The sequence below is a fragment of the Lissotriton vulgaris genome, chromosome 3_1 (genome assembly GCF_964263255.1).
Source record: "Lissotriton vulgaris chromosome 3_1, aLisVul1.2, whole genome shotgun sequence".
NCBI classification, from domain to species: Eukaryota; Metazoa; Chordata; class Amphibia; order Caudata; family Salamandridae; genus Lissotriton; species Lissotriton vulgaris.
In genome coordinates, this window is record NC_141689.1 from 422,461,286 (window position 1) to 422,485,881 (window position 24,596).

Genomic DNA, 24,596 nt, shown 5'->3' on the forward strand with positions numbered 1-24,596 from the left:
GTTTAGAGCATCTAAACATTGAAGCCGCCCACATCCCCATGGAAAAAACTGTTCCTATAAACATGCATCAAATTGGTACCTCTAGTGCCCAGTCTTACTCATCAAGTGGTCACACAGTAGACCATATCGAAATGGTTACTTCCCTGTAGTAGTACGTTTAGATTGTTTTTTGAATACATAAAAAAAATCATCACAATTTCCAATAAATAAACAGCAGATAAAACATAATTATGTTTGGTAATTCCAAATACATAAAAAGACAACATTAAAAATCATTCAAAAGAGTCAAAAGATTAATAAAAGAATACTCTATCCCTCTTCAGTGCATCCGATTTAGTCCTTTGCCTTAGTATGCCCATTAATTACATTGTCATTTAATTAGATTGTTTTATAGGTTATAGCCAAATATTGTATTCATCCACCAATATAGGCATTGATTATAGCTGAAAACATGCTGTGGTGGTTCCTTTATAGTTTGCAGTGATTGCTTACTGAAGCAGGGCAATAAAAATGTTTTGAATGTCGCTCAATCCTGGGGAGATGCAGATAATATGTTCTAAGGTTTCATTCCGATAGACACAGAGTCTGCAGTTAGGGGAACTAGATGTGGACTTCTAGGAGCCTTCAAATTGTTTCAACTGAATATACAGCAGACGGCATCTCAAAAGTTGTTTTATTGATGCCTCTAAATTAGTTGTACATACAAACAATTGTACCGCCGCCAGTACAAGCGAATACCTATGCGGCACACTTTTGTAAACACTACAAATTTTGTCTTGGCGAATAGTCGCCAGTCTTTCATTACAGTGCACATGGTTATTTAACATCATCATTCTGTGTTATCTGTACCCTCTTTGGGTGTGTACCACATTCTACAATTTAAGCTCACAGTTTGTACTTTTATTAAACACTATTCAACCACCCTGGATCCCTCCCGCCACCCCCCTCCCGCAGTTAGCTAACTGGGAGACACCATTGGTTGTCTCTCAGACAGTCAGAGTAGCACACTTATAAATTCGCAATTGACTCTATAAGAAAACAAGAACAGACATCCCACCACAGTATACCATATCGTATACCAGAGAATCATAGAAACGGTATCCGCTTCCCTCATACAATTATCCACCCCATCAGGAAGGTCTACCCAGTAGCACACCTTGCTAGTATTATGGACCAAGGAATCGTGCCTTAAACCTTGCAGTTATCTGACCTCCACTACCTGCGTCAGCCCTACCCAGCTTTTAAACGCTTCACACAGCATATCTCATGCCATTGCTATTGGTATTTTCCTCTGCCCCCGTTGCTCCTCCCTACGTATCGCAGAGCTTTCGGCTAGGCTCCACTTAATTACTTCTTCCTTCCAAGACTCTAGTCTTGGTGGCCTTGATGCCTTCCAACGACTGGTGATGCGTCTCTTCGCTAGTATTAACAATAGAATAGCAAAACGTGCCTGAATCTTATATCCCTTTGGTTGAGGGTATAACTCTAATAGACAGCTATTTGCCATGTTCAAGGTGTGCCCGCCTACTACATCCGTCACTGCTTGCGCTATCTGCGCCCGGTAGAGTGCCAATGCCGGACATGCCCACAACATATGTACAAACCTTGCATCTGCTGCTACACATCTCTGGCAGTTCAATGGCGAAGTACGGAATATCTTTTTGGTCTGTATGGCGTTTACATATACCCTCTGTATGATCAGATATTGTATAAATTTAAATCGTGCATTTCATGAAACTGACTTCGGGTATGCAAGAATTGTTGTCCATTCTTTATTCCTCCGGATTGTTACCATGTCTCCTCCCACTTAGCCCGCAAAGCCCCCAGTGGTGAAATCAGTGTCCTCCTTATGCCTGTGTAAAGCCATTTTGTTAAGTGCCTGCCGTTACCCATTAAATGTAATATATGAAATAATTCATTTGTAGGCCGCTCTCGCCCATCTGGGGCCCACATCCGTCTCACGCAATGCGATAATCCTGTATGTAAGAGGAATAGAGTGTCCGGCAGGCCATTGGTATTTGCAAAGTGGGTATGTGACATCAGAATGTCCTCTTGAAACATAGTCCCCACTTTTGTTATCCCTCCATCCTCCCAATCTGTCAGTTGTCCCTGCGGGACTACACCTCTTGGTATGGATAGTCCCACTAAAGGGGTATTTGGTGCATAGGACAAGCATGGCTGTGTGTACTACGCAACACCACAGCGTAAGAAGCACTCTCCTCCGTAGCCAAGGTAGGGGGAGAAAGCCTGCCAAGGTCTGGAGAAGTGTCCAGACCACTGGCCTCACCCAACTCCTCTCTCCAGTCCAGTTCTTTCAACTGGTCTGCCAGAGGGTCCACAGACTCCTACCAGTCCTCATCACCCTCCTCTGGTAGCCTTTCGATAGGGAACACCAGGGGAGAACAGAGGAACAAAAGTACTGGTCGGCGCCGGTATTGACGTTGGTCGGCGCCAGTCCGGTTCTGTCTCCATGTCGAGGGAGAGGCTGGGGTCGATGTTGTTTGGGGACACAACAGGCGTCAGTTGACCAGAGCCGATCCAGATCCAGGCCTGGATCTCTGGGGAATCTGCAGCACCGGGCCAAAGCTGCTTGCATCGAAGGCCTAGAACCCCCAGCCGAGTCCGCGGGGCCCGAAGGCCCACCGGCGGAGTCGGGCTGCCCAAAGATGGAGTGGAGGGCTTCGTAAAAACTACGAAGTTGAGCAGAGGTCGCTCACACTCTCGAGAAGGGGAGGGAGAAATAGGAGTCGACCCAACAAGCTCTGCGGGTGGAGTCAGACGACTACCTTCCGCATCCTATGTCCCGTCGGCCAACGGACGGGGAGAACGTGAAGAGCGACGGTGCTTCTTCACCTTCTTTTTGTGCTTCGACTTAGCCAAAGATGAAGACTTCGACGAGGAGTGGTGGTGATGGCCCTGCGGCCGGTCCCGCGACCTCCCTCCGACCGGTACCTTGAGCGGCGCAAAGCTGATTGCCGGGCCTCCAGAATCTTTCGGGGCAGCTCCGCAAAGACTTCAGGGCCATAGCCTTACAGTCTGAGCACGACTTCGGGTCGTGGTCACGCTCCAAACACCAGAGGCACACTAGATGTGGGTCCGATAACCGACATCAGCTTGTGGCAGGAGCAACAAGCCTTAAAGCCGGTCCTCCGATGTGACATCCCTGTGCACCAGAAATAGAACAATTCGAAAAAGATGTTGACAAAGGTCGAAAAAGGACAGTCAAAAAGTGACTAGAGGTACCGCTCTCTGGATCTCGGCTGGCTGGTGCGGAAAAAGAAAGAACTGACATCAGCACACATGGGCGCCGTCTAAGTAGATACTGCAACATAATTCCGGCAATCACGACGCTAAGGACGAACGCAGAGTCGAGTGATGCCACCTACCAGCGCGCAGGGGTACTGCTGAAGAAAATATCCCCAGATCCAGTCTGACGCCTGGGGGTAATTCGAAGTTAAGGAATACATAACTAATAGTCTCTTTCAGATATTCTGGGTATGGTTTTTTCTTTTCTACCACTGAACCTTCATCCTACGGTGATGGCTGCTTCCAAAAGATTATTTCACCAGTTTTTATTTTGGTCTTAGACTCCGCTCTTAAGAAGCTGCAGCTATTTCAAATTCTTGCAGGTTAGTATGTTAGATGGTTACAGAAATTAGCCATACCTCAGCAGTGCAAAGAGAAGGATTCTGGTTACCCTTAAACCTAAGAATTAACTCAAGCATTCTCTGCTTGATGGAAAAAGCGTAATATTGAGCTGATCAAACTTTCCCACAGGACCAAATTTTCCCTACAGAACCTGTTCTTTTTCTCGGGTTTAAAACACTTTGGTTTCAAGACCTAGGACTAGAAGACATCTGAATGTGTACCTGCTTGGCTAGGCCACGAGGGGTACTTAGGCCTCAAGATTTGGAATGGCCTAATTCATATTTGCTCGATTCACAACTATCTTTAGAAATATACTAAAGACTTGTGTGTATTGCTAGCAATGTCTTCTTTTTGGATTCTTATAGTTTTACCCTCTCCCTTGAAGACTTCTTGTTCTATTAGAACCCATGTACCCTGTAAGTGAATGCTCTACTCTACAAATAAAAACAAAAATATCAAATCGTATCAAGTGAATATTCAATGGCAAAGTGCTCGACAGGATGTCTACCTTCATAATGACCAACCCCACAATCTGATCAGATCAGATTTGTTTGGGCAATAGATCTTACAATTTAAGTCTGGCAGTAAAGGTGTAGTTATCATGCTTGAAGTTAGGCCAAAAAAATACAAGGCAAAGGGCCTTACATGTTATTCACTTCCTCTGCTAGAAGTCAGTGTAGGGAAGCCAAGGCTGGTCTGATAACAGCAGATGTGACTACTGCTACATTCTATAGACCAATTTTCAACTGCAAGGGATAAATAGATATGGATACAGTCATGGCAGACCACACTGGTTTACTTAGGGGGCTGTATGTGAGAACACTGAACACAAAAATATTGTCCCACATCAATGTTGTAGCCTATATATAGTGTTTACAAAAATACCGCTCCAGCAAGTTAAGATTTTTTTTTATTGATAACTCCAATTGGGTGATATTTTGTGAACTATATATAGGACACAATATTTTTTGTCAGGCAATATTTAAACCACACGTTTGTGTACCTTAGCACCTAGAGAGAGCCAGCAGGCAGTCTCGCTAGTGGGGTACAGGAAAACAAAACCTGCATCCCATGATTATTATTCAGCTGCACAAAACTGTTAGCTACGTCACGGTCTGGATGGGGAGGTATTAGACATCGACTTTGGGTGCACCGTCATTGTTCAATTTTACCACATTTGCAGTGCAAAATCCTGCAGAGCACTTGTTTGTGGGGGCGTGTGACATGAATCTTAGCACAGAAAAAAATTACATGTCAGTCGCTATGATAAAATGAGGAGCAGGATGACACATCTACTGTGCCAGGGACAAGTAACCCTACTTAACTTAGAATATCCCCAGGCGTCTGTCTGGATCCAGAACGTTTTTGCAGCAGCACCTCTGCACGCCGGGGGACGCGCCACACGACCCCGCCCTGATGTCGGCCACGTACGTGACGTCAGCGAGGTCATACAAGTCCCTTCTGGCGCACGGACGTCAGTTTTCTTTGGAGAAACTTTTCCATGGCACAACGTGGAGCCACCAACAAAAAACAGTGAAAGTGTAGTAACAGTGTGCAAGGGATGAAAATACGTGAATAAAGAAGGAGGATGGTGGAAAACACCATCGTAAAAGACAGAATTAGACACTGCCTACATATAAGTGGAAGCTGTGAGAAAGAGCCCCGCAAGCTAAGCGAAGACCCTTCCCAAAGTGAAACAGGGAAGAACATCTCAACAGACAGAAATAGACTGATAGTGCCATGTAGAACTGTGCCGTCTAGTAAGAACGGAGCACAGAAAGAACAACAGTCTACTGTAGGAGGGTATGAAAAGACTGGCCTTTTCCCTCTAATAACTGAGGTTGGAAACAGAGCACAACCGACCCTCAAAGAGGATGACCACGACGAGACCAGGACCCCAAGTTAGTAGAGAAGAATTAAGGAAGGGAAGATAACTGGAGAGGAAAACGAATCTCCTCATGAATCAAAAGGCACCATATCACAGGAAAGAAGCTCCTCAGCAGAAGTTAACTGTATATGGAAACACTCAGGGGAGCGCAGCAATCTGAACCCCCTTGAGAGATAACCCAATATCTGAAGAGGCCAGAGGAGAACACTACCACTACTAGACAACGTCCTCGCAGAACGGGGAGGCTGGGTGGGCGTTAAGGAATCTGCGGCTAGACGTTTTTACCATATACATCGTTACCGAAGGTAAGTCACTCGTACATCTGATAGAGACATCTAGCCGCAGATTCCTTAATTTAGAATAGATACCACAGCCATACCCCAAAAGGGAGGTGGGTCTGCGACAGAACAACAGAAAGCAGCAAGCATCTGATCCGGCAACAGAGTGACGGATAAAGGGGGAAAGCTGTGGCGGAACAACCAGACAGCAACACAAGCAGCTCGAAATAACAGGATAGAAGATATCCTAAAAGGCCAGAATGGTGCTACACCATACCCGTATAAAAATGACAGGTAGAACGGCATGAGCCCTATATCAGAACAAAGAAAGAGAGAGAGGAAGAAGGACCACTCTCCGCTTAATGGCACACGATGAGTACACCGACCCAAGCTCGAAATTAACTTGAAGAGATGCAACCAGAGCCTAACAGACTAACCTATAGAAGCCGAAGGAGCCGGTGTTTAGAGCCCAAAGGCAAGAGCTAGCACCTGAGCAATGCGTTGGGAATATCCGGCGGGACACGAAACATGCCAAGTGCCCACACAATCCCAACAAGCATTTACAATGCAATGGTTTCGCCTTTGGAAAAGTTAGAGCTATTGGCATTGTAAATGATAAAATTTGTATTTATGTGTTGGATTTGAAAACAGCTAAATAAATGGCATTGACATTTACATTGCCATTAGCTTAATCTCTGCAGTCACTCTGCAGTCCCTAGCACTCCCTAGTCACTCTGCACTCCCTAGCACTCCCTAGTCACTCTGCACTCCCTAGCACTCTCTAGCACTCCCTAGTCACTCTGCACTCCCTAGCCCTCCCTAGTCACTCTGCACTCCTTAGCCCTCCCTAGTCACTCTGCACTCCCTAGTCACTCTGCACTCCCTAGTCACTCTGCACTCCCTAGCACTCCCCAGTCACTCTGCACTCCCTAGCACTCCCCAGTCACTCTGCACTCCCTAGCACTCCCCAGTCACTCTGCACTCCCTAGCACCCCCCAGTCACTCTGCACTCCCTAGTCACTCTGCACTCCCTAGTCACTCCCTAGTCACTCTGCACTCCCTAGTCACTCCGCACTCCCTAGTCACTCCCTAGTCACTCTGCACTCCCTAGTCACTCTGCCCCCCCTAGCACTCCCTAGCACTCCCTTGTCACTCTGCACGCCCTAGCACTCTGCAGTCACTCTGCACGCCCTAGCACTCTGCAGTCACTCTGCACTCCCTAGCACTCTGCAGTCACTCTGCACTCCCTAGCACTCTGCAGTCACTCTGCACTCCCTAGTCACTCTGCACTCCCTAGTCACTCTGCACTCCCTAGTCACTCTGCACTCCCTAGTCACTCTGCACTCCCTAGTCACTCTGCACTCCCTAGTCACTCTGCACTCCCTAGTCACTCTGCACTCCCTAGTCACTCTGCACTCCCTAGTCACTCTGCACTCCCTAGTCACTCTGCGCTCTGCACTCCCTAGTCACTCCCTAGCATTCTGCACTCTGTACTCCCTTGCACTCTGTACTCCCTTGCACTCTGCACTCCCTTGCACTCTGCACCCCCTTGCACTCTGCACTCCCTAGCAGTCCCTAGTCACTCTGCACTCCCGAGTCACTCTGCACTCCCTAGCATTCTGCAGTCACTCTGCACTCCCAGGCACTCCCTAGCAGTCAATCTGCAGTCACTCTGCAGTCCCTAGCACTCTGCAGTCACTCTGCACTCCCTAGCACTCTACAGTCACTCTCCACTCCCTAGCACTCCCTAGTCACTCTCCACTCCCTAGCATTCCCTAGTCACTCTGTACTCCCTAGCACTCCCTAGTCACTCTGCACTCCCTAGTCACTCTGCCCACCCTAGCACTCCCTAGCACTCCCTAGTCACTCTGCACTCCCTAGCACTCTGCAGTCACTCTGCACTCCTTAGCACTCCCTAGTCACTCTGCACTCCCTAGCACCCCCTAGTCACTCTGCCCCCTCCTAGCACTCCCTAGTCACTCTGCACTCCCTAGCACTCCCTAGTCACTCTGCCCCCTCCTAGCACTCCCTAGCACTCCCTAGTCACTCTGCACTCCCTAGCACTCCCTAGTCACTCTGCACTCCCTAGCACTCCCTAGTCACTCTGCACTCCCAAGGACTCCCTAGTCACTCTGCACTCCCTAGCACTCCCTAGCACGCTGCAGTCACTCTGCATTCCCTAGCACACCCTAGCACTCTGCAGTCACTCTGCAATCACTCTACAGTCCCTAGAACTCCCTAGTCACTCTCCACTCCCTAGCACTCCCTAGTCACTCTGCACTCCCTAGCACTCCCTAGTCACTCTGCACTCCCTAGTCACTCTGCACTGCACTCCCTAGTCACTCTGCAGTCACTGCACTCCCTAGTCACTCTGCAGTCACTCTGCACTCCCTAGCACTCCCTAGCACTCAGCACTCTGCACTCCCTAGTCACTCTGCACTCCCTAGCACTCCCTAGTCACTCTGCACTCCCTAGTCACTCTGCAGTCACTGCACTCCCTAGTCACTCTGCAGTCACTCTGCACTCCCTAGCACTCCCTAGTCACTCTGCACTCCCTAGTCACTCTGCAGTCACTGCACTCCCTAGTCACTCTGCAGTCACTCTGCACTCCCTAGCACTCCCTAGTCACTCTGCACTCCCTGGCACTCCCTTGTCACTCTGCACTAACTAGCAGTCTGCACTCCCTAGCAGTCTGCACTCCCTAGCAGTCTGCACTCCCTAGTCACTCTGCACACCCTAGTCACTCTGCACACCCTAGTCACTCTGCACACCCTAGTCACTCTGCACACCCTAGTCACTCTGCACACCCTAGTCACTCTGCACACCCTAGCACTACCTAGAACTCCCTAGTCACTCTGCACTCCCTAGCACTCTGCAGTCACTCTGCACTCCCTAGTCACTCTGCACTCCCTAGTCACTCTGCACTCCCTAGTCACTCTGCACTCCCTAGTCACTCTGCACTCCCTAGTCACTCTGCACTCCCTAGTCACTCTGCACTCCCTAGTCACTCTGCACTCCCTAGTCACTCTGCACTCCCTAGTCACTCTGCACTCCCTAGTCACTCTGCACTCCCTAGTCACTCTGCACTCCCTAGTCACTCTGCACTCCCTAGTCACTCTGCAGTCACTCTGCACTCCCTAGCACTCAGCACTCCCTAGTCACTCTGCACTCCCTAGCACTCCCTAGTCACTCTGCACTCCCTAGCACTCTCTAGTCACTCTGCACTCCCTAGCACTCTGCAGTCACTCTGCAATCTCTAGCACTCTGCAGTCACTCTGCACTCCCTAGCACTCCATAGCACTCTGCAGTCACTCTGCACTCCCTAGCACTCCCTAGCACTCTGCACTCCCTAGCATTCCCTAGCACTCTGCAGTCACTCTGCAGTCCCTAGCACTCCCTAGTCACTCCCTAGTCACTCTGCACTCCCTAGCACTCCCTAGTCACTCTGCACTCCCTAGTCACTCTGCACTCCCATGGCAACAACATCCAAAAAAGGGACCAGGTGCCAGTAGCCGTCATAAAACAAACATACGAGCGAACCCACTGAAAGACCATCCATCAACCGAACAATAATCAATAATGCAGAGGGGCAGGGGTCCCTCTTTCTTCCACAGACCAGTCGGGCTAACACTAGCGGCAGCACCAAAGCTCCTGTGCGCGCCCCTCCCCCACACACAAAGACAGGTTAATGCCATAAGCCTGACAGGAATAGCATCATCCGTTGTGACCGTCATCGCGGAGGCGGGAGCAGCTCTCGGGATTTCATCTCCACCGTCCACCCACCCAATACTTAATCCCACAAACGTAATCACGGAGTGACTGCGAATCTAGCCGCCCACACCACACCCCCTCACACTCACCCCAGACCCTGAGAGGCTAATGTCAAGAGAAAATAATCTCCCATCAACCACCCTAGTTTCAACCACTTAGAAAAATATTCCTCGATATTTATTTTAATAGCAGTATTTTATATAGTAGTTACACCCTTTTTGGCCCCATCACACGAGCGAGAACATTTCTACTCGCGCTAGGCACTGGGGTTAACAGGCAGTGGCATGGCAAGGGCTCTATTGGCCCTAATACAAGCAAGGAAACAGCCACCCCTGCTTCCAATCCCTTGGATCTGTAGCTAAAAGCAACCGACAATTGGAATGAAAGCCCCTCATTGCTCTGTGACCCGGTGCCACTGCACGTGTTGCTCTATGAATAGCAACCCCCTCTGTTAACATAGTAAACATTAAGTAGACATGCAGGTCACATGTGCATTACTCCCCTCAGTCACCCTAGGAAATTAGGGGTTAATAGCTTGAACCTTCTGATAAAAACCACACCTAGCATGAATCCATCTAGAACTGCGCCAGACACTGAGGGTTAATACCAGGAGCCTTACGTCAAGAGAGCAGCCATATTTGACATCAGTCCATCACCCCGCATCCCCACCTCCGCGCTCCCCGGCTCCTATGAGTTTATGTTTCTTTCCACCGGGTGGTCCTGGAGCAACAGGCTGGGCAGGCCTAGGATAGGTCGGGCCATGGCTGTCTTGGTCTTCCAGCAGTTTCTAACATAACGCACCGAATTCCCTGCTTTTCATATAGATATATAATTTAGTATCTGCCAACAGGGCACGTAAAGAGGCACCACGATCCCCCTCATGGGCACAACACGGTACCACATACTTAGCGTTGGAGAAACGTAGCCATCTCAGCAGGGTATCCCTCTGCTCGCGCAAATTTACACACGAAAGTCACTCTGTAAGAGATTACCGTATTCACCTTTACGGTAAGCCTAATAACGACTCTCAACACAACAGCCTATTCTTCTTGGGCAACGAGCAACCACTGACCCCTGTTAAACCAGATACATAGCAAAGTCCTTCAGCTTACCTGTCTATTAGTAGAGAGGTCTCGGTCAGAAAGGGACGCCTTCTATTTTTCTATGAACTAATACTTTTCAAATAAAAAGACATCAGACAACCCTGACTTAAGTCACAGAATTCCCAGATGGCACCCAAACACCAGCAGCGCTACATCGCATTTTGCCCTGACACATCAAGAGCAGACAAGGAACTACAACAAGCACCTACGGGCACACGGACAGCGGGAGGGGGGGCGGGAACGGACAGCGGGAGGGGGGGCGGGAACGGGCACACGGACAGCGGGAGGGGGGGCGGGAACGGAGAGCGGAACATCGCGCAACCCACCCCTGAAAACGACACTTCCAAAATGGCGAAACCAAAGCTTTAAAAAATAAATAAATAAACCACCGCATGACGATTGCAAAGGGGCGGGATGAGTAAAAATCGTGGGAACGCCCACGAATCTGCTCCGGCAATGACGGACAGATGTCTGTTCCAATGGCTAGCCTCCATTTATGGAGCTCGCCAATGGAACAGAGAGGCGTAACAAAGCCACACAGTGTAAGACATAAGATTTCGCCTGCGCGAAAGGCTGCTTATGCAGCTTTCGACAGGCGAAACCTAAAAAAGGGTAATTAGGGGCAATTAGCATCAATTCCAAATCCACTGAAGAAGGTAGAAATATGCAGCATGTAAACAGCCAAAGAGACCTTAAAGTGGCTTTCATAAGAGTGCCCGACCGGGCAGTACGAAGCCAAAGTGAGAAACAATCCACAATATCGACTTGCAGGCAGTAGTCAAGGACCACTGCCATCAGAAGAGCTGCCCAACAGGTGTAGCTTTAACAATAGTATGTGAAAATGTGGAAAACGTCATATTGAAAGGAAGTGGCCAAAAACACTAAGTTAACGAATGGTGGGAGAGTCGCAGAATCCGAGCTCGACATTCCAGAAAAGACATGTACAGCGTCGAACACCAAAAGGGGAACATATGTCAAATCGGGAAATCACCCCAGTAAGCAGAAGCTAGGAGGAACCTATGGGCAACTTGTAACGACTCAGAAAAGCTCCCCCACACATGGAGATACGAGTCCAGACCTCGCAGTCTCGAAAAGAGTTGGGGACGTAGTAAGATGAATACCAAGGCAACCGGAGTGTATACAGAAATGTATAAATATATAATTATGTAGAGACCGAACTAGCCAGGCAAGAATACGTACACAAAGGATCATACCTAGTACAGAAAGGGCAGGTAGGAGCCTTTTATGAATAGGAGACTATGAAACCTCCCAAGGAGGTGGATGACCAAGGCATAAGCAGATGACAACAGGAAAAACATAGGACACCGTACATCGGACCACCAGGCCACGCATGGAGTCCACAGAATCTCCAGGCCCAGGTGAGATAAGCAAAGCTATAGAATAGCATACAAGTACCCCACATGGAGTATGCATACCCCAACAATGGGGAACACCTCTTAGGGCAATAAGCCAAGCCAAAAGAGCGCAGTAACAAACATGTGAACACGAGTTACGAGCCGTATGACATTACCGAGCTAAGCCACCGGCTCAATACCAGAGCCAGAGGACCAGATACCGCAACCTGTGGAACACGGCCACAGCATGCCAACAGGCAGCTCAAAGCAAAACGCATCCAATGGAGGCCAGTAAAAGGGTAATCACCCTTGACCACAAGAAAAAGAAGACGTAAGGCTCACTGCTCATGTTAACACAGATCGCATTTAAAGGATGGGAAATGAAAAGGAACCACCATGGAAGATAGGCCTAAGAAGACCTAAGTGGGAGGACGAAAGCCCGCAAGGAGCCGATGAACCGCCGACTCGGTGTGAGCATCAAACAGCAAAAACCCATCAAAGGGTAAGTCAAACAGTTGCTCCCGGTTATTTTCAGGAAAGACGCTATCTCGCAACTAAGTGTAACGCCTTCAGGCAACAGAGCCCGCCATAGCTCGCCCCAAAGAATCCACAGTATCTAAGGCTGAGCGGATTGTGAATTCGGCAAGGTCGTGGCCTCCCGGAGGAGGTGAAGGAGATCAACGCGAGCACCTTCAGACGTGGTAGAAAGCAAAGACTCTGCAGAGTCCCACAGGGCAGAGGTAGCCCGAGCCAAAACCCACACTGTGTTTTAGGACCATAGGGCAGCACTAGTGGATGCAAAGATGTTCCTAACCCATGACTCAAGCCATCTGGACTCCCGAGAGGGAGGAAGCGTTAGAGGTGGCAGGGAATGAAAGGCAGTCTGCAACACAAACCCCTGCACATCAGGATGCACAAAAAGACAAACAGGATCATGTGGAGGTGGCAGTGCAAAACTGAACGAGCCACCGGGTCACCTGAAGCAGCCCGAACCCAGGGACCCAATAGGGCATCATTAAGGGAAGCCTCGAAGGGCAGAAGCGGCTCCACATTGCCGGACCCACGGTGAAGGACCTCAAGCAAGGGGTCCACAGACAAAGTGGCAGAAGGGGGTTGCATATTTAAAATGCTGGTGTCCAAAGAGACCACTCGCAAAAAAGCTGCACCAGCCTCTGTAGCCCTCCGCGGAGGGAACAACAGCTCATCAGTGGGGGAGGGTTGTAAGCTGACCCTCCCAAGACACTGAGGGTGCAACCAATGCCCCATGTAAGGGAGCCCCATTGAAGAATGAGGATTCTGATGGGGCTCCTGGAGAGGCAAAGAGCCTGCAGGATTTGGGAGCTCCTGAGGAGTCTCTACAAATTCGAACGGGGGCATTGGCAACAATACATCTGGTGACGCCGGGCGAGAGGGCGGCGCCAAACTCTCTCCAGAGGCCTCTAGAGAAGAGTCCACAACTCTGCGTCGACACAGCGCCAAAATGACGGGTGTCGGCGACGATCATGCCTCGTCAGACGCCGACTCAGCTGCATCTGGTGTCGAGTTGGCACCTTACCGCGCCAAAACTATGACAAGCAAGGAGAAAAGGCACCGGGGCCGGCGAGGAAAGCTTTCTGCACCACCCCGGCACCGACTCTGCCTCATCCAAAACAAGTTCCAATTCCGGAGAAAGGAGTGGAAGCGGAGCAGAGGAGGCGAGCTCCAGACAGGCGACCGCCTGCCCGGAAGCCCGGGGTGTGCTCAAGGCAGGGCTATGAGCACCGGCAACGACCTGCGGCCCCACAGGGAGCCCAGCATGGCAATGCAGTATGGCAGAGGCGCCGTGGGTCGTAGATGGGGACCCAACTGGGCCGCGCCCTAACACCACCCCATCTCCGACGTTCTTTGGAGGTCAAGGCTCAATTGGTACTAGCAACAAACAATGTCTAGGGGTCAGAAAAAAATAACTCAACGGTGAAAAACATCCACGACACAACTAATTACTAACGAAAGTGGAAAAATCCCAATGAGTGTGTGTATGTGTGGCAAATCAATAGACAAATCTCAAGGGTATGGGAAATATATTCCCATCAGTTGCCACTCTGTACCGCCCTTTTACATCATATGGGTTCTCCTTACCCAGGAGAAAATGTCCACAGCCTACAGATATTGTCGTGGCTGGAACGTAACCATTGAAACGTATGTGAACAAATGGATGGTACAGAAAATGATAGTGTGAGTGGTAACTGAATAGCAGTGCAAAGAGAACATGAAAAATATTAAAATTGGATAGGACTGAGTAGAAAATAAATTTTAATAATTTCTCTCAGTTCGTCCAAGTCTTAAAAAAAGTGTGACATACCAACAGATTTAACATAATATCTGTTTGCAATAGGGGCTGACATGTTTCAGCATACGTGGCAATTTGCCACTGCTTTCATTAGGACCAGAATGTTTGCTACTGCACAAATAGTGAGAATAAAAAATAGAATTATATCACCTGTTGATTCCAGGTTGTTCCAATTTAGTTAATCCACCACATCACAAATAGGTATGGGGATAACGCATCAACCCACCTGGCTACAGCTCAGGTAAGAGGAGCACTGCTCTATCTGTCGGTGTCTCCCAGCGTCCCTCTGAAACATGTCGACCCCTATTGCAAACGGATATTATGTTAAATCTGTTGGTATGTCACACATTTTTTAAGACTTGGACGAACTGAGAGAAATTATTCTAATTTATCTTCTACTCAGTCCTATCCAATTTTAATATTTTTCACATTCTCTTTGCACTGCTATTCAGTTACCACTCACACTACCATTTTCTGTACCATCCATTTGTTCACATACGTTTCAATGGTTATGTTCCAGCCACTACAATATCTGTAGGCTGTGGACATTTTCTCCTGGGTAAGGAGAACCCATATGATGTAAAAGGGCAGTACAGAGTGGCAACTGATGGGAATATTTTTCCCATACCCTTGAGATTTGTTTATTGATTTGTCACACATACACACACTCATTGGGTTTTTTCCACTTTCGTTAGTAATTAGTTGTGTCTTGGATGGTTTTCACAGTTGAGTTCTTTTTTTCTGACCCCTAGACATTGTTTGTTGCTAGTACTATTGGTTGGGGCATGTGTCTAGATTTGGGTCGTTAATTTTGCCCTTGGACCCTCTTTCTAACTGTTGTGTTTTAAAGGCTCAATTGGTGCCTGGGGCGAATAAGCCAGCAAGTCCGTTGGGGATCCCACAAGAAGCAGAGGCCCCGCGCACGCCCCAGGAAAGGGAAAGGACCCAAGGGAGGCCTGCAGAGCTGCAGCATATGCCCTCATTTGGGCCCGCATCGCCCCCACACCCGGTAAGGGCAGATAGGGGGGGAGGGTGACTGTCAGAGCGCACGTCCGGAATGTTCCGGGAACCAGTGACCCGGACAACAGAATAAGGGGAGGTCGAAGACCTTGGTGACAAGCGCCTCGACTTACCAAGTGGTGAACGACGGCCCAGGACCCCACAGGGCGATCGACAGTGGAACCGGACAGTAGAGGGACGTGCCATCGACAAAGAGGCCGGGGACGAGACGACTCCGACCGGGACAGCCGTGGCGAGAGAAGCTTCATACGGTGCTCCGGCCAAGACTTCGGTTTCAGACGTTGGCAGGCTTTGCAGTCCGTGGAATCATGGCGCTCGCCCAGACACCACATGCAAATAAGATGCGGGTCCTCCGCGGACATCTGCTGATAACAGGAATTACAAGTTTTAAAGCCCGAAGGCATCGCACACTGTTCCTGACGCAAAGTGTCGAAAAGGAGGCCTGAAAACAGGCCAGAGGACCGCTCACTCCAGATCCGCTTTGCACGCGGAAAAGAAGGAAACTGACGTCAGCGCGCCGGGAGGGACTTATATGACCTCGCTGACGTCACGTACGTGGAGGACGTCAGGGCGGGGTCGTGTGGCGCCGTCCCCCAGCGTGCAGAGGTGCTGCTGCAAAAAAAATCCGGAACCAGTCTGACGCCTAGGGATATTCTAAGTTAAGGAATCTGCGGCTAGATGTCTCTATTAGATACATGACTTCACCCTTCTCTGGAGATACAATCGATATTTAACAACTGACCAAACAACATACATTTCTTGTGACACTGGTGAAGACAAGGGTGAAAACAGGTGCATATAAAGGTTCCATGCTCCCCAGATCAATGCAACTCCAAAAATGTCTTGCTGCTCTGCACTTGAAAGCGCGCCTTCTTATCAGTTGTAAAAAAGTCTTTGACATATTATGTTCCTTCAGTCATTTCTAAGCTCGTAATGTCCTGAGTTCTGTAACCATGTATATTACATCACCCTCTTGATCTATGCATACTTGCACCCCGCATGTGTTTGTTTAGTTCTGGCGGTGGTTATGTTGCGGGTTTTGGGTGCTTGTTTTAACGAGGCTGATTCTAACGAGTTCTACAACACCCTATACAACCCACCGAGAATCCACAACTGGGGTAGATTTCGAAACAACTAGACTATCACTGTCTCCGACTCTTCCAATACCTCCATAGAAGACTCCGACCCAGGGGAAGGAAGCAGCACCTCCAGGAATCCCAACCGACCCCCTCTACTCCTGCCTCCCCGCTTTCTAGAAGACAACCGCAGACGGGGTGGGACAAAAAACAACTACCAGTATCAATACTCCATAGAACGACAAACTCAAAGAAAGTTCTATCAATGGGGCTCACCACAGTAGACAATCCCCTGGCAATCAGGAACCCTTCAGTCTTGGTAACATTTCCCATAAAGACCACACCCACCAACCTGGATCAACATTTGATCCCCATATTCAACTTATCTAGTCATGTTTTATCCTCCCAGGAAACAACGCTCTTAAGCAGAGGTCTTACATTTGCCCCAACTGAACGGTGTAACTTCTTTGACCTCCAGGAAAACCTACTTCAGTTCTTCAGACGCATCCAGTTCGATATTTATTCTCTGACAGACCATTATCACAACAAACCACCAGAAGCCCCTTCCACCCACCCTCGACCTTCAACCCTCTATCTGCTTTCATGCCCACAAAAATATTCACATTTGAACATCTGGTTCTCCAAGAAGTAGCCGATCTCAAAAATCTATTTGAATACATCCCATATAACCTCCCCTGGCATCAAAAACAAGCACTGCTGAACCCGAAAGAAAAATCGGACTTGATCATCAAACCAGCTGATAAGGGCGGTGGCATTGTAGTTATGAACATCGACAAATACAATCAGGAGATTGAGAGACAACTATCCAACGGAGGCCACTATCGCCCATTATCTAAAGACCCTCTACCAGACATCAAAATGAAAATTCAAAGAGTGAGGAATCAGGCTAGATCTCCGAACATCATTTCACAAAAATAATTTTTGAACAACCAGCACCCTTGTACACCAGTCATTTATGTATTACCAAAAATACACAAGGACATTACCAACCCACCCAGCCGCCCAATTGTCTCTGGGTGTGGTTCCATTCTTGAACCCCTGGGCAAACACACTCACGCAGTGATCAAAGATTTCGTACCAATGACGTACACTTTTGTACGTGACAGGATGGACCTCATAAATACCATTGAGGATAGACCATTCAACACCTACACCAAACTCATGGCAGAACTCTCTATCGAGTCTCTATATACAAACATTCCCCATGAAGAAGAACTATGTGTTATCCAGGACCTTCTAGAAACCAGACCCAAACCGACTTTGATCCCTACGGACTTCGTCATGGATTTCCTTAGGATTGTCTTGGAAAATAAGTACTTCCTATACAGGGACACCTTCGATTTCCAAATCAAGGGTGTATCTATGGGGGGGCATGTTTTGCCCCTAACTTTGCAATTCTTCTCGTATACAACCTTGAAAAGCCTCACATCCTAATGCCCAACAACCCCTTTCAGAACCATAATTTGTTGTGGCGCCGCTACATAGATGATATTCTCATTATTGAAAGGTCCGACCAACACTCTAGATGCCTTTATGATTTGGCTGAATCAGTCCCAACCTCATCTACTGTAGATCCGACGATCTTCCTTTTCTGGACATCACTCTGCATGCTGAGAAAGGAAAAATCGGCACCACCTTATATAGGAAGCACAAGAAAAGCAACACCCTATGACACTACTCTAGTTACCATCTCCACAGTGTCCGTGACGACCTCCCCTATGGATAATTTCTTCACATTAGAAGAAACTGCAAGTGGCGAAAAGATTACTTTTGTGAGGCAGCCATCCTCTTAAACAAATTCCTTTAAAGAGGCTACTCACCACGCTTGGTGTCACTGGCACGAGTGAATACTAAGGAATTTACAACCAACAAAATGACCCACAAGCAGAAGACTTTCACTAATTGTCCAACTGCTAACGTGATCTACGCTATACGTTGTCCCAGTGACCTGATCTACATCGGCCTCCCCACCCAAATGGTCAAACAGCGTATAATCCAGCATAAAAGCCGCATTCACTGCAAGGTTATGACAGCTCCCTTGGTGTCCCATTACATCAAGTAGCAACACAGTGAACTGGAAATGACGTGTCAGGTCATTTACCAACCAGCACTACCAACTAGAGGCAGTAATATTAAACTCCTACTGAATAGGAATGAATGGAAATGGATCACCAGATGCAACGCTGTAAACCACGGAATAAACACTATCAATGAATGGAACAGTTCCATACAACTGTAATCGTTATATATGTCCCAGCTTGAAACCAATCACGACTCCGATCGCTCACCCAATTGCAACTTCTAGCCATCTACCACGAGTCCAGCTGTGGTCCCTCTGCAAAATGACTTATCTGCCACATCCTTTTGATCACTGTGCTACTGAAATGTCCCCTGCACCTAATTTGCAGTATCACCCGTTATGTTACAAGATATCCAATTGATCCCACATTACTGCATTGCAATACATAAAACTGTTGTGGTCATGTGTTTTTATTGCTCCTAGTCTGTATTAATTTGTCCAACCTTAATTTTTCCCTTCTTGACTATGCTCCTTCCCTTCCTTCCTCTCCCCTTCCCTCCCCCCGTCTGTCCTCCCGCTGCCCAGCCTGACTCCTTGTTTTCTTTCTTTTGTTGTACAAGAAAGGAGGTCAAGTGCCCTCCAGGATTCCACTGTAGTGAGATGGCCTGCATCAATTTATCAGGTAAACAAGGGAAGTTTCATACTAGGTTGCCTGCTCTAGTCAGGATCACAGGGGGTCTGCATATAGTTGTCAGGTTATGGTGGCACTATATGGAACTTGAAAAGGATTTCATTTTTCTGCAGAGAACTGGTAGTCAATTATGGGCCACATTTATCAACCATTTTTGTGTTTGCAAAGGGCCAAATCTCAGAATCAGCCTGTTTGCGAATGCAAAAACTGCTTTGCACCTGTGCAAACCCTATTTTACTTTTTGGTAACCTGTTACCAAATCACAAAATGGGTTTGCGATTTGGAAGAGGCGTGTGTACGGCGTCCCTTCCAAATACCAATCGTAACGGTATGTATGAATATTTTGTGACGTGAATGCCTATGTAAAACCATCTCATTTTGCCAACTTCAAGTTGGTGGTAACCCATTCGCAAACAGGGAGGGGTCCGCAAGAGACCCCTTCCTCTTTGTGAATGTATGCAAGAACTTTTTTTAGGAGCAGACAATGGTCCCACGGACCACTGCCTGCTCTTTAAAAAAATTAAAAGTGAACTATTCATTTTTTTTTCTAGACACAACCAGTTTTCTTCTTGATTATTATTTCAACAAATGAGAGGCAAGTTCTAGGATGGAAGTTGCCAAACTCAGCTGGATTTAGTGTAGACTTTTTCGGCAAAGGTAGTATCTGTTTGGTTTTGAAGCCATCTCAGAAGGTGCACTGAATTAGAGAGGCATTGATAATGTGGAGAAGAGGTGTGTGGGCTTCATCTTTCATAGGCTTGCTGATGGGGAGAGCATGTCAATTTAGTAGGAGGTGGCTTTGAGTGAGTTCCTAAAGTTGAAGTGGCATGTGTGAGATAAGGTAGATCTAATTTTGTTGATTTTTTTCCACGAAGAAGAGTTTGACAGCGTTGCATCTGTTGGCTGATGCTGAGGTTGTGGGTTCTAGGATGGGATGCTCGGGCCACTGTTTGATGGCTATAAAAGGGGCTTTCGTTATGCTTACTGCTGCATTGATGGTGGTTTTGGAGGTGGATTTAGCTGTGGTGATAATGGAATAACCGTTGGAGCGGAGTGCTTTCTGAAGGTTAAAGTCTTGGCATTTTGAGCTTCTCTACTTCTTCTCCTGTCTTTGTACTGCATGTTTGATTTGTTAAGTTGTTGGCTGTAGCAGGGTGCTGACAACTTAGGCTTAGAAGTGTGAGTTTTCAGAGGTACATAGCTTTCCATATAATTCTTCAGAGTTGTGTTGTAGATATTGAGATGGGTGTTGAAATCTGTGTTGGATTGGAAATGCCTGGATAGGTTAATTAATTCATCTTGGGAGTTTTGCTAGATGGGCGTATTTGATGGAGCAAAAGCTAACATATATATTTTATGAACTGTACAATTAATTAAAATCAGTACAGTAAAAAGTGCTCATCATATTACAGCTAGAACAATAATTAAAAACTATTATTTGCAACAGGGATTAAAAATACGTTTTGATAAACAGGAAAAAAAAAAAAGTTTGACTCCCCTCCCCAAGTTCAACCAAAGTCGGTCTTCCCCAGAGTTAGTGTTTATGGAGTGGTGGCTTTAAGGTTGGCCCGGGCTCCCATGTTGTTCTATGGGTGGCATTGTCAGGTTATGATTCCTTGCCCTTGGCCTCTAGACAATTCACCATGAGAAAGGTTTTCCTGACTGGGATGCTGGAAGTGCAGACAAGTAACGATGCACGGACCATGCCACCTCAGCATCCTCGCGCTAGATTTGCATTGATCTACTCCCGGGTTTTATTGCATTAATTTGCCGGTTTTAAGTCAGTCCTAATATGATGGACACATTTCCCCAGTCTGGCTAGAATCATCGTGCTGTTTGTGAAAAAACACATGGCTGATGCTTCGCTGCAGGATTTAGTTACATTAGTGGAGCAAATCGGATGCAGTAATCGCCTTCATTCCTTGGTAAGACTGGGACAACAACATAGCATTTGGAGCCACGATTCCCTCTTGTATGGGCAGAGTCTGCATTTAGTGGCTTCCCCTCTGCGAGTCCACTCAGGATTAAAATCCACAATTCCCAGGGTGATTCGTCTCATGGACAAGATTTTACTTTAAACTGATGGTGTAATGGCATCACTTAAATAAGCCTGGGCTTTTCCTATTGTGTAAGAACTATTCAAGGGTAGACTTGAGCGAAGGGATTTGCAGTCCAAATAAAATAAGATTTCACACACTTGTTTATTTAACACTGTTTTCCATATGTTCAGGGGGATGTCCGGCCTCGATATGCTTTCTCTCACTATATTCAATGTCTGAATCGCTTTATCGAGTGCAGAATGCCAGGGCGTGCAAGGCTCTTCAAAGATTGATTTTAGTTGGAGTTTTAAGGAGCAGGCCGGAGCCCTTAAAATCCTGAGGTAGAGTTTTATGATGTCACCCTGGCATATCAGGTCCGGCCTTCCCATTCCCAGCTCCAATCTTAGCCTTGTTTGCCTTGCTACCCTTGGGATTTGAAACATTGTTTTATAAGCTTTAGATTGCACTGTATTTAAGTAGGCCTGCAGTGACCCGGGGAAAGCCTGGTGGCCATAGCTGATTGCAGGTAGCAGTTTCGCTTTCATAGCTTTTAGTATTGGGCCGGCGGTTGGACTAATCAGCTGATTGTTTAGTTGTTTGAGTAAATATATGACCCTGTTGGCCTTAGTGCTCTGATTTTTCAAATGGGCAGTCGCCTTAGCCTGATCCGTCAGCCAGACCCCTAGGTAATTGTAGGACACCGCCGTCTTGATTTGCGGGTTGCCCAAATGCTGTTGTGCTTTCTTTTTCTGATGGTAGGACCCAAAGATGACAACCTTGGTCTTTCCTTGATTTTCTGTCAGATTATTGATGTTATTAAATTGATTTAAAGCAGTCAGGGCTCTTTGGAGACCCACTTTTGTGTGATCCATTATGGCAGTGTCGTCAGCGTAATGGAGCACCGGCAAATTCAAATTTCCTAGTCTTGGAGTTGCTAGGCTGGCTACTTTTAGGGCCTCGCCCAAGTCCGCCGTGTAAAGATTGAAAAGAATGGGAGCCAACACGCAACCTTGTTTCAGCCCGTTCTCCGTGTTGATTTTCGAGGACACAGTGCTGGCGCTGGTTTTGACTCTTACCTAGGTATCTTCATAAAGCGATCTTTTTGCCTTCAATAGGTTCGGTGGAATGCCCCAGTTTTCTAGCTTCCACCATAATCTTCTTTCACACCACTTTATCGAAGGCTCTGCTGTAATCCACGAAGCAGCAAAAAAGTGGGTGATGGTTCTTCGTGGTGGCCTGGGTGGATAAATAGGCCAGTGCCAGTATGATATCCATGGTCGATGCTTTTGACCTGAAGCCTGTTTGATAAGATGGTATAATGCTGTTCTCTTCTGCCCACTCCTCCAAGTCCTTTAATAGAAGGCGAGCGTAAGCCTTGGCTTCAAGGTCACGCAGGGAAATAAGCCTATAGTTCGAAGGTTTTAAGCGGTCTCCTTTTTTATGTATGGGGACCAAAATGGAGCCCCTCCAGGAATCGGGGGTTGTTGATGATTGGAATGTGTGGATGAATAAAGGAGTTAGCAAACCTGCACAGAAGTCGGGGGCCTTTTTAAAGACTGGTGCTGGAATTCCATTTGGTCCAGGGGCCCCATCGTTCTTCATGTTCTTAATGATCTTACTGGCCATATGGGGATTTAGCTTGGCTGGTGTTTCATCATATGATTCTGCCAGCGTTATTTTATCCTCAGACCATTTGTCCTGGCTGGCTTTCGTGTAGCCTGAAGCGACGTTTGTTTTCCGTTCGGGGCCTTGATGCCTTGATAGAGCTGGGGAGAGTTGGTGATCCCTTGCAGGAGCTGGGGGATGCTCTTCCTCAACCGCGATTGCCTCCCTCTTGTCTTTATTTTGTTCCGTTGTTTCCTTAACTTCTTTTTTCCTCGCCTTGATAAAGGTGAGTCTTGCACGTTGGTTGTACAGAGGGTGTGTTCCTGCGGGTCAACAGCCATGATATCGCACCCCCCGCGCTGTCCCTCGATTGTACTTAATGTCTCTAACTTCAGTTTCTGGTTTATATTTGAATTCTGGCAGTTAGGGCACTTTCAAATCTTGCTTCCTGTTGCTTCATGTAATCTGCTGGATTATTTGCAATACATTTATTGTTAAACTTGACAGAGAGGGAACAGCTTTTCAATATGACAGTACACCCTTTAGAAATACAGAAAAGCAACACCAGAGTCAATTAAGAAAATGTAATACCTTAGGTGAACTTCCAAGGCAACATTTTTCTCTTCTTGCATCACAATATCTGAAATAATTTCACATGTAAATGTCTCTGACCTTGCCTCATGCCTTTCCATAGGGAATTGAAAAGCCCCAGCCCTTTATGGACTGACTGTCCAATTTCTTATTAGATAAACTTCAATCTCTCAGAGATATTATTTCTGTTGTAACCATCCCACAATATTCAAGTAGTTCGGTACCTGTATTTAAACTTGACATGAAATTGGTTCCTAAGTTGAATAATTAAATTCTGCTGTCATCTAGCCTTTCATTAGAACTTTGGCTCTAGTAGGCTACCGCGCAAGACTGAGCAACAATCTACGGACAGACCTACATCTGGAAAAGCTTTATATGAGCTACCCAGGCAAGGGTGATTCAGAGAGGCTGCAATCATAAAGTAAAATTGCTGGATCCAAATCCCCACTGCATTGAACTTGAACAAGCCAATGTGCATGGTAGGTACATACCTGGCTGGGTTTCTTTTCTGGGACCTCCTTCTCTTTCTTGGTTTTGGCAATCCGAGGCACTGTTAATTGTACAGGAGGCTGTGGAGGTGGCTCAAATTTTGCTCGATTTCGCTTTTCTTCCTCTCCAAGCTGTTGACTAAATCCATCAGGTAATGCATCTAAAAAGAAAAAGAATATAGGTCAGATAAAACAAAATCTGGCTTTCTGGTTTGAAAGCAGAGCTGTAAAAAGTATGAAGGGTTGTAATTATGAATAGATACCTTTGCATAAGTGGAACATAAGGGTCAAATGTAAAATTGAGCAGATGAGAAGACCTTCATTCGAATTTACTGTTTTCCACTTCCCAAGCTACTAAAGAGTGTCTAAGCAAAAGGCATGCACATATCTAACAGGTCATAGCATCTACAGCTGTAGCCCTACTGTGGCCTACATGAACATCATTTGTTAAGTACAGAATGTGAAAAAATATTCTGTCAAAGGCATTCATTTTCTTACCATCTTGATCCAACCATGAAATAAAGGCAGTCCTTCCAGTCTTACGTTTAAAGTAGTCAACTTTACCTTCCACCCCAAGGTTGTTAACTTCCTTTCCTTGCAGTTCTTAGAAGGTTCAATACATTGTGAAAATCATCTCATCCATTGTGCCATAGACTTTAATGATCCATCAACT

At 47.1% G+C, this 24,596-nt stretch overlaps 1 protein-coding gene across 1 annotated transcript in view; it reads right to left on the reverse strand.

Moving 5' to 3' along the window:
• Positions 1 to 24,596, reverse strand: part of DHX29 (DExH-box helicase 29) — a 930,480-nt gene that overhangs the window by 732,530 nt on the left and 173,354 nt on the right. Inside the window, exon 5 of the mRNA XM_086960636.1 lies at positions 23,927 to 24,084. Within this exon, the coding sequence (XP_086816762.1) occupies positions 23,927 to 24,084 (158 nt within the window). The remainder of the gene's footprint in view (positions 1 to 23,926; positions 24,085 to 24,596) is intronic.